This window comes from Mandrillus leucophaeus, unplaced genomic scaffold (assembly GCF_000951045.1).
Source record: "Mandrillus leucophaeus isolate KB7577 unplaced genomic scaffold, Mleu.le_1.0 Scaffold343, whole genome shotgun sequence".
Lineage (NCBI taxonomy): Eukaryota > Metazoa > Chordata > Mammalia > Primates > Cercopithecidae > Mandrillus > Mandrillus leucophaeus.
In genome coordinates this window covers 822243-835796 of record NW_012103621.1, presented here as the reverse complement: position 1 = coordinate 835796, position 13554 = coordinate 822243, and the positions used below count along the sequence as shown (strand labels likewise).

The following is a 13554-nucleotide window of genomic DNA, read 5'->3' as shown; positions in this document are numbered from 1 at the left end:
GGAGGCCGAGACGGGCGGATCACGAGGTCAGGAGATCGAGACCATCCTGGCTAACATGGTGAAACCCCGTCTCCACTAAAAATACAAAAAAATTAGCCAGGCGTGGTGGTGGGCGCCTGTAGTCCCAGCTACTCTGGAGGCTGAGGCAGGAGAATGGCATGAACCTGGGAGGCAGAGCTTGCAGTGAGCCGAGGTCACACCACCGCACTCCAGCCTGGGTGAGACTCTATCTCAAAAAAAAAAAAAGAAGAAAAAATTCGCTGGGCACCGTGGCTCACACCTATGGTCCCAGCTACTTGGGGGGCTAAGACAGGAGGATCACGTGAGCTGGGGGGCTGAGGTGGCAGGGAGGCAAGATCGTACCACTGCAGTCTGGCCTGGGTGACAAAGTAGTCCCTGTCTCAAAAAAAAAAAAATAGTTCTGTTTGTTAAAATACAATTAACTCTGCAAGTGTAATTTTTTTCTCCCCCTCTTTTTTTTTTTTTTTTGAGATGGAGTCTCACTTTGTTGCCCAGGCTGGAGTGCAATGGCACGATCTTGGCTCACTGCAACCTCCACTTTCCAGGTTCAAGTGGTTCCCCTGCCTCAGCCTCCGAAGTAGCTGGGACTACAGGCAGGCACCCGCCACCACACCCAGCTAATTTTTTGTATTTTTAGTAGAGACGGGGTTTCACCGTGTTAGCCAGGATGGTCTCAATCTCCCAACCTCATGATCCGCCTGCCTCAGCCTCTCAAAGTGCTGGGATTACAGGAGTGAGCCACTGCACCCAGCCTCTCCCTTCTTATTGTTATAAACTCATAGGTAATGTCCCCAAACCATTACACACTTTTCACCCTCAGAATATTGATGTCTATGAAAATATACCAAGAAAAATGACAATAAATGTATTTTTTTCCAGGTATCCATGTTTCTAAAGGACAAAGTTCAGAATAATAATGGTCGCTTCGTGTTGCCGGTGTCCGGGCCTGTTCCCTGGGGAACTGAAGTTCCCGGACTCATCAGGTGAATTCCCAACAATGGTCAGAGCTATGTTTGGGGTGCTAGGAAATGCACATGGGCCGCAGACAGAACGCCGCACTGCTGAGCCGCTCGTGGTCTGCCCAGCCCTTCTCTCTCTTTTTGTTTGAGACAGAGTTTCGCTGTTGTTGCCCAGGCTGGAGTGCAATGGCGCCATCTCAGCTCACTGCAACCTCCGCCTCCTGGGTTCAAGTGATACTCCTGCCTCAGCCTCCTGAGTAGCTGCTGGGATTATAGACATGCGCCAGCACGCCTGGCTAATTTTGTATTTTTAGTAGAGATGGGGTTTCTGCACATTGGTCAGTCTGGTCTCGAACTCCTGACCTCGGTTGATCCACCCGCCTCAGCCTCCCAAAATTACAGGTGTGAGCCATCACACCCGGCCTCCAGCCCTTCTCTTTCTTTAGTAAAATAGCTGTTGAAAAAGTCAGGTTCTAATCCCCGCCTTGTCGCTTAGCAGAGGGACTTGAGGCAAGTTACCCAGTTCCCCAAGACTGATTTCCTCATCTGTTAAATGGTTACTGTGTGGATGAATAAGATAACAGTGATCTAACGTGCTTACAAAGCAATTGGCGTATACATATGCTCAATAAATATTATTATTGTATTATTATCATTATTATTATTACAACCAGCACCTTTATCTTGAAGGAGAGTATGTATTCCTTTTTGTTCTGTAGTACAAAGAATAAAGAAGCCTCCAGGACTACCTAAGCTTGGAGAGCATTCCATCATGTCATACTTTGTATTGTAGAATGTTCAACAACAAAGGTGAAGAAGTGAAGAGGATAGAATTCAAGCATGGTGGAAACTATGTCCCTGCACCCAAAGAAGGTTCTTTTGAACTTTACGGAGACCGAGTCCTGAAACTGGGAACTAACATGTAAGCAAATTCTTCTCTGAGTGAATTCAAGTCCAAGGGAGGTCACTTCATTAAAAAAAGCCGCCTGACTTCTGTTATGAAAATCTCTGCCGACAATAGGAGTAATTTCCTCTTAGGTACACTGCATACAGAGGCCTGACATTTCAAAGGGCACCCAAGAACGCCAAACATAAGGCAACTCAGCAGAATGAAAAGATACATGATGTTCCATAGCCATGGAAGAGAACTAGCCAAAATCTGTGTTGCAGTGGAAATCCAGAAAGACTTATCCTTTCTGTAAAGCTGCATGTCTTTTCAGTGAGGCATGTTACTCTTCACAAGAGGAGGCATTGCCACCCAGTCTCCCCGGGTGTTTTTCTTTGGGAAGAAGTGAAATGTGAGGGGTTAACGCTCACTCAGTTGCATTCTGTACCCACAGCACCTTTCTGGATGCTATTTAATGTCTCAGAATAAAAGCTACAAACTATGCTTACAAGTTAGAGGGAGGTCCGGGGAAAGGGGCTGGATAATGTCACCATTTTCTGTTGACACACCAGGTACAGCGTGAATCGGCCTGTGGAAACCCATATGTCTGGATCATCAAAGAACTTAGCCTCACGGACCCAGGTGAGCTTCTGCCTTCCTTGCCTACTCTCACAGCTTCTCTCTAGATACAGAAGTCTACATAAAGAGAGGTGGGATCGCTTTAGATTTTGGATCTAGCCAACATTTCCCTTGTTTTCAATCTTCTCCCTTCCACCTTATGAGTACACAGGTTTTAATTGTAGCTTTTCATGGAGACTTCCAGTGATCTCACTAATTAGGTAATTTTAGGCTTGGCTCAGCCACCATAATTAAGAGGAACCACCCACCAGGACATATGCAATAGCAGAGTACCAGTGCCATTAGGTCCATGATTGCTGACGTCAGCACTCGTGTGTATTCTGATCATTAAAACATTTCTTTTTAACGTTTCCCCCTACAGCACCACAGTAGCTAAGTCAGAGTCGGGGGTTTTAGTTTCTCTGAATTCCATCCTTACAAGTTTTCACTGAACTAGCTCCCACCTAGCTGTAGGAGAGATCACAGAATATTAAATTATTCAGCAAACATTTATTAAACTGCTTCCATGGGCTGGGGACCCAGGGACACGAAGCTGACGTAGATGTGATCCCATCCTGAAGGGGCCTCTGGTACCCTGGGAAAGACAGCGAAACAAACAACTAAAATGAAGTGGAGGAAGGGCTGGCTGGGGATCCTGAACAAAGTGCTGTAACAGAGGAACTCACGTCTGTCCAGTGGACAGGGATCACAGGGATCAAGAAGGCGTTTCAGAGGCAGGGATATTGAAGTGGGGCTGTAGAGTAGGTAAACTATGAAACAGCAGAGAGGGAGAAATGAGCACACAGACCAAGGTGACAGAGGAGCAAGAGTGTTCCCGGGAGGAGGATGGCAGCGTCTCCCATGAGGCTTACGTAATGGATCACAGCATCATGGAGGCTTGCTGGCAGAGACTCACCTGGACAGGGACACTGAGGCCTGACCAGGAAGGGGCGTAAACTATTTGGGCTTGTTCTTTCGAAAGGAAGCAGAGAGGTTTGTTTCAAGCCAGGGAGAAATGAGACGAAAACTGCATTTAGTTAACTAGTGGCGGAGTGAGGGGAGAGGCAGAACAGGGGAGGCCAGGCTAGAAGGAAGAGGGGTGCAGGATGAGGCAGGGTGAGAACTGAGAGAGGAGGGAATGGACTTGCGGGTGTGTTCCCGGCCATCACCACCTGAGGGCAGTGTGGCAGCGCCTCTGGAAGGAGACTGGACTGAGGCGACTTGTAAATACTGAGGAAACCCGATTGACAGAAAAGGAAGCCATACACTTCTTCAAGGGGGAAGGTAGTGAGAGGAGAAATGTGGATCCCTGGGGCTTCCACTTATGCGGACAGTATGAAAATCTCTGGTTTGCAAAGTTGCTACATTCCCTCTGCTTCTGACGTGATTGTTTTTCTTTTGGTTAAGCCTGCTTTCTACACTTTATCTGGACCTAGAAATAATTTAAATAGCAATTGTTTCACCTTATTTTATAATACCTACCTGTGTCTCTGAGGTTTTAGCAGGAAATGTGATTGCCTTCCTGTGGCTAAAAATCATGCAATTGTTTCTGCAGGAAAGCATTGCTCCAAACCCTCTTGCTAAAGAAGAGCTGAATTTCTTGGCCAGGCTGATGGGAGGGATGGAGATTAAGAAACCCAGTGGCCCTGAGCCTGGATTCCGGTTGAATCTCTTTACCACCGATGAAGAAGAGGAGTATGTTTTAAACCTGTTTCGTTAAAGACATATAAATATCCCAAATGTAACAAGAACCCAAAATGACCATTACAAACCGGTGGCACTTATAAATATTTGTGTAAATATCACAAACAAAATACCAACAAAGTTAATAATCTAGTTAAATAGCCCACCAGGATGAAATGGCCTGAACCTTCCGGAGTCATTCAAAAAAAGAGATGCAGCCGGGCACCGTGGCTCACACCTGTAATCCCAGCACTTTGGGAGGCCAAGGCAGGTGGATCACGAGGTCAGGAGGTCGAGACCATCCTGGCTAACATGGTGAAACCCCGTCTCTACTAAAAAAAAAAAAATACAAAAAATTAGCTGGGTATGGTGGCATGTGCCTGTAATCCCAGCTACTCGGGAGGCTGAGGCAGATGAGCCAAGACTGCGCCATTGCACTCCAGTCTGGGAGACACAGCAAGACTCCATGTCAAAAAAAAAAAAAAACAACCCAGAGATGGTGTGATGGTGCGCACCTGTAGTCCCAGCCACCCAGGAAGTTGAGGCGGAAGGATCACTTGAGCCCAGGAGTTTAAGGTTAAGCAAGCTGTGATCGTGCCACTGCATTCAGTCTAGGAGAGAGAGCAACACCCTGTCTCTAAAAAATAATAATCAAGAAAACAAAAAAAGAGTTATAATGTTTTACTTACCAGAGCACAGCTGAATAAGCAGTGTTAGAAGCCAGGATGACCAGATTAAGACAGTGTGTTAAGAAACCAGAGTGCAGGCCAGGCGCGGTGGCTCAAGCCTGTAATCCCAGCACTTTGGGAGGCCGAGACGGGTGGATCACGAGCTCAGGAGATCGAGACCATCCTGGCTAACATGGTGAAACCCCGTCTCTACTAAAAAAAAAAAAATACAAAAAATTAGCTGGGTATGGTGGCATGTGCCTGTAATCCCAGCTACTCGGGAGGCTGAGGCAGGAGAATGGCGTAAACCCGGGAGGCGGAGCTTGCAGTGAGCTGAGATCCGGCCACTGCACTCCAGCCTGGGCGACAGAGCGAGACTCCGTCTCAAAAAAAAAATAATAATAAAAAAAAGAAACCAGAGTGAAGTTGGAGCTTGATTTCCCTGTGTTAGACAGTATCACCCAAAACCAATAACAATAGTAAATCACCCACGGTGATTTATAGTGCTTTACAGTTTACAGAGCACTTTTTCAAGCATTATCTCATGTGATCCTCCTCAAAACCAAGTATTTGGCGTGAGTGTCACCTTCTATTTCCCATTCATTGAACTACTGATAACTTCTTTTGTTTACTTCTGTGTGACAAGTACTATGTAAAGTCCTGGGGATGCAAAGATGGAGTGTAAGACCTAGAGCCTGTCCTCAGGAAGCTCTCAGCTTAGTGGGAGAGCAAACATGTACATATATAAGTTATTTCAGTGCCGTGTCATGAATGCTCTAATCGAGGACAGTGACTGACTTTGCACTGGCAGATTGAAGGAGTTGGCATTTGATCTAGGTCTTGGAGTTTGCCAAGCAGAGGAAGGGAGGAAACATCCTTGGCAGGGTTTATAATGAGCAAAGTCACAGAGACATAAAAGAACTTGACTTTCTAGATCATAGGGTACACTGGTGGGAGATGGGGTAGAAAGTTCAAGAGAAATGGCAGAAGATGAGGCAGAAAAAATAGGCTGCCAACTTATCAAGAGTCAGTTTGCCATGCTGGCAGGGAGAGAACCCTAACCTTGTACCCCTTTTCTTTACTATCTCATCCAGACAAGCAGCGCTAACCAGGCCAGAAGAGCTTTCCTATGAAGTTATCAACATACAAGCCACCCAGGTACGTAAAGGGGATTATACAGGGTCCAATCTTATTCCCTTCCTCATCTTTTTTTTTTTTTTTTTTTTGAGACAGGGTCTCGCTCTGTCATCCAGGTGAAGTGCAGTGGCTCAATCTCAGCTCACTGCAACCTCCACCTCCCAGGTTTAAACAATTCTCACACTTCAACCTGCCAAGTAGTTGGGATTACAGGTGCCGCCACTATGCCCAGCTAGATTTTTTTTTTTTGTATTTGTATTTGTATTTTATTTTATTTTATTTTTTTTTTTGAGACGGAGTCTTGCTCTGTCGCCCAGGCTAGGGTGCAGTGGCCGGATCTCAGCTCACTGCAAGCTCCGCCTCCCGGGTTTACGCCATTCTCCTGCCTCAGCCTCCCGAGTAGCTGGGACTACAGGCGCCCGCCACCTTGCCCGGCTAGTTTTTTGTATTTTTTAGTGGAGATGGGGTTTCACCGTGTTAGCCAGGATGGTCTCGATCTCCTGACCTCATGATCCACCCGTCTCGGCCTCCCAAAGTGCTGGGATTACAGGCTTGAGCCACCGCGCCCGGCCTTTTTTTTTGTATTTTTAGTAGAGCTGGGGTTTCACCAAGTTGGCCAGGCTGTCTTGAACTCCTGACCTCAAGTGATCCACCCACCTCGGCCTCCCAAAGTGCTGGGATTACAGAGGTGAGCCACCGCACCCGGCCTCCCTCCCTCCTTTCCTCATCTTTTGTAATGTTGAACTTCAGAGACCCTCTTTTTCAAGCAAGACTCAGACTACAATACAGCTGTTAAGTGCTGTGTTGTCATTCCCCCGCTCAAATTAAAGTTGTTTCTTCACTATACCCATCTGCCATTCTGGAGCAGCCAGGGATGCTTGGTTACATACACGTTGATTAAGAAGAAAAAAAAAAGACCCCCTTCTTCTCTCTGATCAGCCTGTAACTACAGTCCCTTTTCTGACAAACAGGTGCACAACTGAAACATAGCAGTGGTGGGACAACAAACTAACAGCCTACTGCACAAAGAGGCGGCCTCTGCCAGCACAGCCTCTTCATGCCCTTTTACCTCTCATTTCCCTCATAGGACCAGCAACGGAGCGAGGAGCTGGCTCGAATCATGGGGGAGTTTGAGATCATGGAGCAGCCAAGGCTGAGCACCAGCAAGGGGGACGATTTGCTCGCCATGATGGATGAGTTATAGCTGTTCTGACCAGGCGTCCTCTGCCCCCAGGGAGAGGCTGCTGGATGGTGATCCCTGGGGAATGCCCCATGGCCCAAAATGATGCTGCTAGTTTTCTACTGAGTGAAGCCATTACATCTAGTTCTTGTTTATGTTGTAAGGAACTGTGTGAGCCTCCCTCGGGGAGCACTCACTCTTGAAGGCACACACATACACATATTCTCAGTGAAATATATTCTGACTTTTAAACGTGACCTTTCCCATTTTATTCTTAATTCTGTGGCAACCACCGAAAGCCTACTGAGCCATAGGTTTGGGCCCCAAAGTGGGTAAGGGGTCACCCCTGCTGTCATTTTCAGGATTACTATTTTAGCTTTCCTGTGGGGATCTACAAAGGCATGTAAACATTAACAAAATAGTCAGTTTTCTGGGATACATTCTGCCTGTAGACAAGTTTGAAATCAAAGACTGTTCCAGGCAGTTGCCATAAACAGTGAGGGCTCAATGTAGAAGACCCTCTTCACCCTGGCGCACTAGGAACTGTAACCTCAGAGGCAGGGTAAGCAAGGCCACGGCGGGGAACACTCAGTTGGCCCCAGGCAGGACATGCCAGCGTCTGTACTTCCCCGCACGTCCATCTATCCATGCGGTGTCAGTTTATCCCATACTGAGATGTATACCAAGAGAATATTTTCTTCTTTTCAGCATGACACGTACTCCTTACCCCCAGGGTCTTCCTCTACCCCTGAGTGTGCTCGTCTTCTAAAGATGCCCAGCAGGATGTGCTGTGACATCTGTCTCCTCTGAGTCACCGTGAGTCACCAAGCAGTACCCTAGGTTGGGTGCATGGGAGGCACATGTGGTATGCGCCTTTCCCTTCTGCTTTCCCGCTGAGCCGCTTCCCTGGGCAGGAGTGGACTTTGCAGGATGCAGCAGGAGGCCAGGTCTCACTGGAATCCATGTAAAATGTCTCCAGCCAGGGCTGCCGTTATTGCTTCAGAAAGGCGTGGCAGCCCTCTGCCATAGGCTCCCTCCCGGGCCTGAGTAACTGACATGTTCAGACCCATTAAATCCTATGGAAGGAATATCCAGAATGCCAAAAGGCTGGAGAGAAACTAAGTTGAGCTGGTCATTGCCTTAGAGTGGGCCAACTACAGGAACCTCTCCATCCCCACACCTGGGATGGATCAAGGTGAACATCATTCTAGAATGTAATGGAATCACCATTTTCAAGCAATTCTCCTGGTGATTAATTCCATGTAATGGAAGCTGCCCTTTGGCTTTTCCAAAGGCAAAGGTTTTGGATACAGAATGTAAATCAGTGAAGGCCGGGCATGGTGGCTCATGCCTGTAATCCTAGCACTTTGGGAGGCTGAGGTGGGCAGATCACTTGAGGTCAGGAGTTCAAGAACAGCCTGACCAACATGGAGAAATCCGTTTCTATTAAAAATATAAAATTAGCCAGGCCTAGTAGTGCATGCCTGCAATCCCAGCTACTCAGGAGGCTGAGGCAGGAGAATCGCTTGAACCTGGGAGGCAGAGGTTGCAGTGAGCCAAGATCGTGCCATTGCACTCCAGCCTGGGCAACAAGAGCGAAACTCCATCTCAATAAAAAAATCACCAATTAAATGTTAATTGCTCCCTACCCATTAAAGTTACACTTCCTTACCTATAGACACCCTCCCCCTCCACATACTCATGAAAAGTCTGTTGGGGAGGAGAAGCATATTGTGCTATAAAACACCTCTTGCATCAGATGTACAAAGTGCCTTTGGTTTTAGTCTCTTTTAAGCAATCTGGCCACCATTCAGGGGGGCCTGACTGGGTGACAGATGAATGGGAAAGTTCTGACCTGTTTTGAGTCTGGCTCCCACCTAGCTGTCACATATCAGAATGTCACCGCTCTGAGTGTGTCCCGGAGCCTTGGAGGTGGGCTGTGAGATGCCAAGAAGCAGCCGCAGCCTCCTCCCTCCACCTATCCCAGAGCGATGCTGGCGATTTCAAACATATCTGTCCTATCAGTAAATAAACAAGATACAGATCTCTGGTATGACAACTCCACGATGAGGCAATCTGTGAGTTTCATGTCTCTAGACTTGCACAGATATTAAGAAAAGCAAGTTTATTTGCATGGTGGTTCAGGACTACGAGAGAAAGCATGGGAGTGGGTAGGAGGCAAAGTAGATAAAAAGTAGGAGGTCGAGGCTGCAGTGAGCCATGATTGTGCCACTGTACCCTAGCCTGAGTGACAGAGTGAGACCCCATCTCAATAAAAATAAAAAAATAAAAATTCTAAAAAGATTTTATTTTCTGCCTAAAATATGGACAAAGTACTAAAAACGCATGTATTCATTTAAAACCATGGCAAAGGGGCATAAGCATGTAATTCACCAAGACCCAGTGAACTTAAGGGGAAGGCATATGGTCAGAATCACGACACTGCACTCTGGCCCCATCCCTGCCCCCAATTCACCATGTCATCTTGGACCACTAACCCTCACCAAGGGTCCCTCATCTATTAAAAAAGAAAAAGAACTCAAACTCAGCTTGCCCAGATAAGTTCCCGAGTTTATAGCTTCCTGGGCCCTGCCCCAGGCGGGACCTGAGAATGGGAGTCTTACCCAGGCTGCCCTCCACCCGCTGCTTTGGGGTATGTCTGCTCTCTTTCAGCTCTTCTGTGACTGTAGCCTCTTCTCAACTAAGTTTCAAACCATCCCACTCTTGTTCTTAGGGTGTTAGAATGCCCTGTTGATTAAGTAAAGCAATGCTGTAGAAAAGCCAAAAACCAAAGGACGTTAATGGCTCCCAGAAGAAAGAAGTAATAAAAATTCAGAGCGAAGGAGGAAGAAAAAAGGAGGAAAATGTATTTATCTCTGAATTCTACAAAGAAAGTCATTGCATTGTTCCTGAAACACCAGGCATTTGGTCTAGGTCCTGCTGCTCACCGCGCAGAAAGCCAATCCCTGAGATAAGTATTGTCAAGGAAGAAGGCTTTCATCAGGTGCTGCAGAGAAGATGGGAGCTCAGTCTCAAATCCATCTCCCTGATTGACTAAAACTAGGGGTTTACATAGCAGGGAAGAAATGTTATAATGTGTAAGAAAATAAGAACTAGGGAGGGGCAAGGGGGCATCTGGTGCCCCCATCTGATGAGTTTCAGTTCTCTGATCCCATTTTTTAGAGGCCTGAAGGTCCTTTCCTGAGAAAAGAACTTAGATAAAACAAATACAAATTTCAAGCTTTAACAGCAGAAGGATCAATGTCTCTGTTTATCCAAAAGAACAGTCTATGGGCCCATTTCACCATAGTCCCCATAAGTATCTAACAATTTTTATTTTATTTATTTTTGAAATGGGGTCTCATTCTGTCACCCAGGCTGGAGTATAGTGGCACAATCACAGCTCACTGCAGCCTCGACCTCCTCAAGCGATCCTCCCACTTCAGCCTCCCGAGTAGCTGGGACTACAGGCACGTGCCATCACACCTGGTCTCACTATGTTGCCCAGGCTGATCTCAAACTCCTGGTCTCAAGCAATTCTCCTGCTCAGCCTCCCAAAGTGCTGGGATTACAGGCGTGAGCCACCACGCCCAGTCTTCTAACATTTTTTTTTTTTTTTTTTTTTTTTAGACAGAGTCTTGCTTTGTCGCCCAGGATGGAGTGCAGTGGCAAAATCTCGGCTCACTGCAACCTCCACCTCCCAGGTTTAAGCAATTCTCTTGCTTTAGCCTCCCAAGTAGCTGACATTACAGGCATGCACCACCATGCCTGGCTAATTTTTGTATTTTCTTAGTAGATATGGGGTTTTGTCATATTGGTCAGGCTGGTCTCGAACTCCTGACCTCAGATGGTCCACCCGCCTTGGCCTCCCAAAGTGCTAGGATTACAGATGTGAGCAACTGCACCCAGCCCTTCTAAGAATTTTTAAAGGTAAAACTCACTTCTTCCCTCAGCTATCCCAATAGGAGAGAAATAGACTTCAGCATGATAGCCAGATGCCCAGATCTAAACTGGATCAGATTCCCTCATCCACATCCATCTAGTCTATAACCGCCTGGTTTGTCACTCTGGATTACATTCAGTATAGAACCACGCTGTCCATTTTGGAACCATCTCAAGCCACAGGAAACCATAGAAAGACAAATACAAATTCTAGAAAATATATATTTAGCATAATACCTAATCTTAAAGACCCAAATTAAAATCAGAAAAGTAATACCACCTTTACCTACCTCTTATTCTCTCCAAATTGTGCCCTGGATAACTCCTTTTCAGCTGCTAAATTCCTGGACAGCTGACAGTAGAGGGAATTACAGGACAGGCTTGGGATAAGGAAACCTCCACATTGAATCTTCCCTGCATAGCTTCCTGATTTGGTGTGAAGTAAATTCTCAGATCATAACTTACCCCTTTGCAAGTGAGAATGTCAAGAGTCATTCCAAGGGCCAATGGAAATTATTTTTGATTATTTGATTACCTTAACACTTCCACCACCACCACCTCCATACACGTGTACATTCTAGATTCTTTTTGTTTCTAGCCAGTGGTGCCTCTGCTGACAAAAATAAGATTACCTTTTCTCTTAGTTCCTAAGACGGCATGAAAACTCAACTGCATGGCCGGGCGTGGTGGCTCACACCTGTAATCCCAGCACTTTGGGAGGCCAAGGCAGGTGGATCACCTGAGGTCAGGAATTCGAGACCAGCCTGGCCAACATGGTGAAACCCTGTCTCTACTAAAAATACAAAAATCAGCCAGGTGTGATGGCACATGCCTATAATCCTAGCTACTTTGGGGGGGCGGAGGCTTAGGCAGGAGAATCACTTGAACCCAGGAGGCAGAGTTTGCAGTGAGCCGAGATGGTGCCACTGCACTCCAGCCTGGGGGACAGAGCGAGACTCTGTCTCAAAAAAAAAAAAAAAAACTCAGTTGCATTAGGCCCAATGGAGCCACACACCACCAGCAGTGCCAGCAGTGCAAGGGGCAGGCCCCAGGGCCTAGATGTGCACAATCACCTCAGATCACTGTGCCCTTCATTCTCTTTATAGAGCTCCCTCACTCCCTTTTGAAACACTGAGGCCAGCAGGTTTCCCAGCGGGGGGCCCTGTGTCAGCAAAGGACATTTGACCCGTTTTCTGGATATCCTCAAGACTCCTCAGCTTAGGGTACAACTGACAAGAAGCTAATATTTGTTTTATATTGATTAACATTTAATGTGTCCCTCATATCTCCCCCCTACCTCAAATATATTCTGCTTCAGGTGTTTATCTGAGTGACTGCTAAGGCTCTCCTCCTCCTGTACAAATGTGCCCAGCTGAGGCAGGAGAACAGGGTCTGGAGGCAGGAACCTAAGGCCAATTTGGGCTGACTTCCTAGAACTGAATCAAAACGAAAACCCCACCTCTCCACGCCCAAGTAAGGAAAGGATCAGAAGTTACTCCCTTTGCAACCCCCGCTTTCCACTGCCTCACAGATGAAAAATGGAAAATACCTCTGACTGGTCCCTCCCACAACCAATCTGACTGGTTGTGGGGCAGGTTTTCATTTGCATAGGGTGTAACCAAGTAACCAACGGGAAACCTCTAGAGTATTTAAACCCCAGAAAATTCTGTAACCAGGGCTCTTGAGCTGCTTGCTCGAGCCCACTCCCACTCTGTGGAGTGTACTTTTGTTTCAATAAATCTGTGCTTCTGTTTTGCTTCTTCTCTCATTGCTTTCTTTGTGCATTTTGTCCAATTCTTTGTTCAAAATGCCAAGAACCTGGACGACTCATAGTCAAGACTGTCAACCAGTAACACAGCTACTCCTTTGGCCCCTGCTTCTCCAGGGGCTGCTTCTCTCCATCTTCATTGTTCTAGCCATTCTCCTCTGTTCCTCACCATGTAGTCCTCAGCTTCTCAGCTATGGGGCCAGCACTGTACTACACAGATCTCAGCTCTCAGGTCTCCAGGTGCCAACATTGCTATTAATAGATCCAAAAGCCTTTTCTCATCCCCATGCTCCTTGGCTTTTTGGTTTTCTGTTTTGTTTTTGAAACAGGGTCTCACTCTGTTGCCCAGGCTGGAGTGCAATGGCACAATCATAGCTCACTGAGCCTCCAGACTCCTGGGCTCAAGTGATCCTCCCGCCTAGGCCTCCCAAAGTGCTGGGGTTACAGGCATAAGTCACCACAACTGGCTCCTTGGCTTTTTGAAAGCTCTTGGCCCTGCTCAACACCCTTTTCTTCCTAAAACTCTCTCAACCATTCACCTCTGTAGCTCTGATCACATCTTTCTGACCATACATCCTCTCTCTCCCTCAGTGCCTTCTGATTGAGGACTGCTCTGTATGATACAGAGGTCAACACAGCCATTTTATAAAGTCTGTCAAAATAGCCAAGTCAATGGCACAGGATCATTATTT

At 46.8% G+C, this 13554-nt stretch overlaps 1 protein-coding gene across 2 annotated transcripts in view; it reads left to right on the top strand.

Moving 5' to 3' along the window:
- OSCP1 (organic solute carrier partner 1) overlaps positions 1-7409 on the top strand; it is a 36923-nt gene extending 29514 nt beyond the window's left edge. For both annotated transcript variants that reach the window (XM_011989014.1, XM_011989013.1), the window contains 6 exons: positions 901-1004; positions 1774-1902; positions 2439-2508; positions 4040-4179; positions 5930-5993; positions 7060-7409. In XM_011989014.1, the coding sequence (XP_011844404.1) occupies positions 901-1004; positions 1774-1902; positions 2439-2508; positions 4040-4179; positions 5930-5993; positions 7060-7176 (624 nt within the window). In that variant the 3' untranslated portion in view covers positions 7177-7409. The remainder of the gene's footprint in view (positions 1-900; positions 1005-1773; positions 1903-2438; positions 2509-4039; positions 4180-5929; positions 5994-7059) is intronic.
- The last annotated feature ends 6145 nt before the right edge of the window (positions 7410-13554 follow it).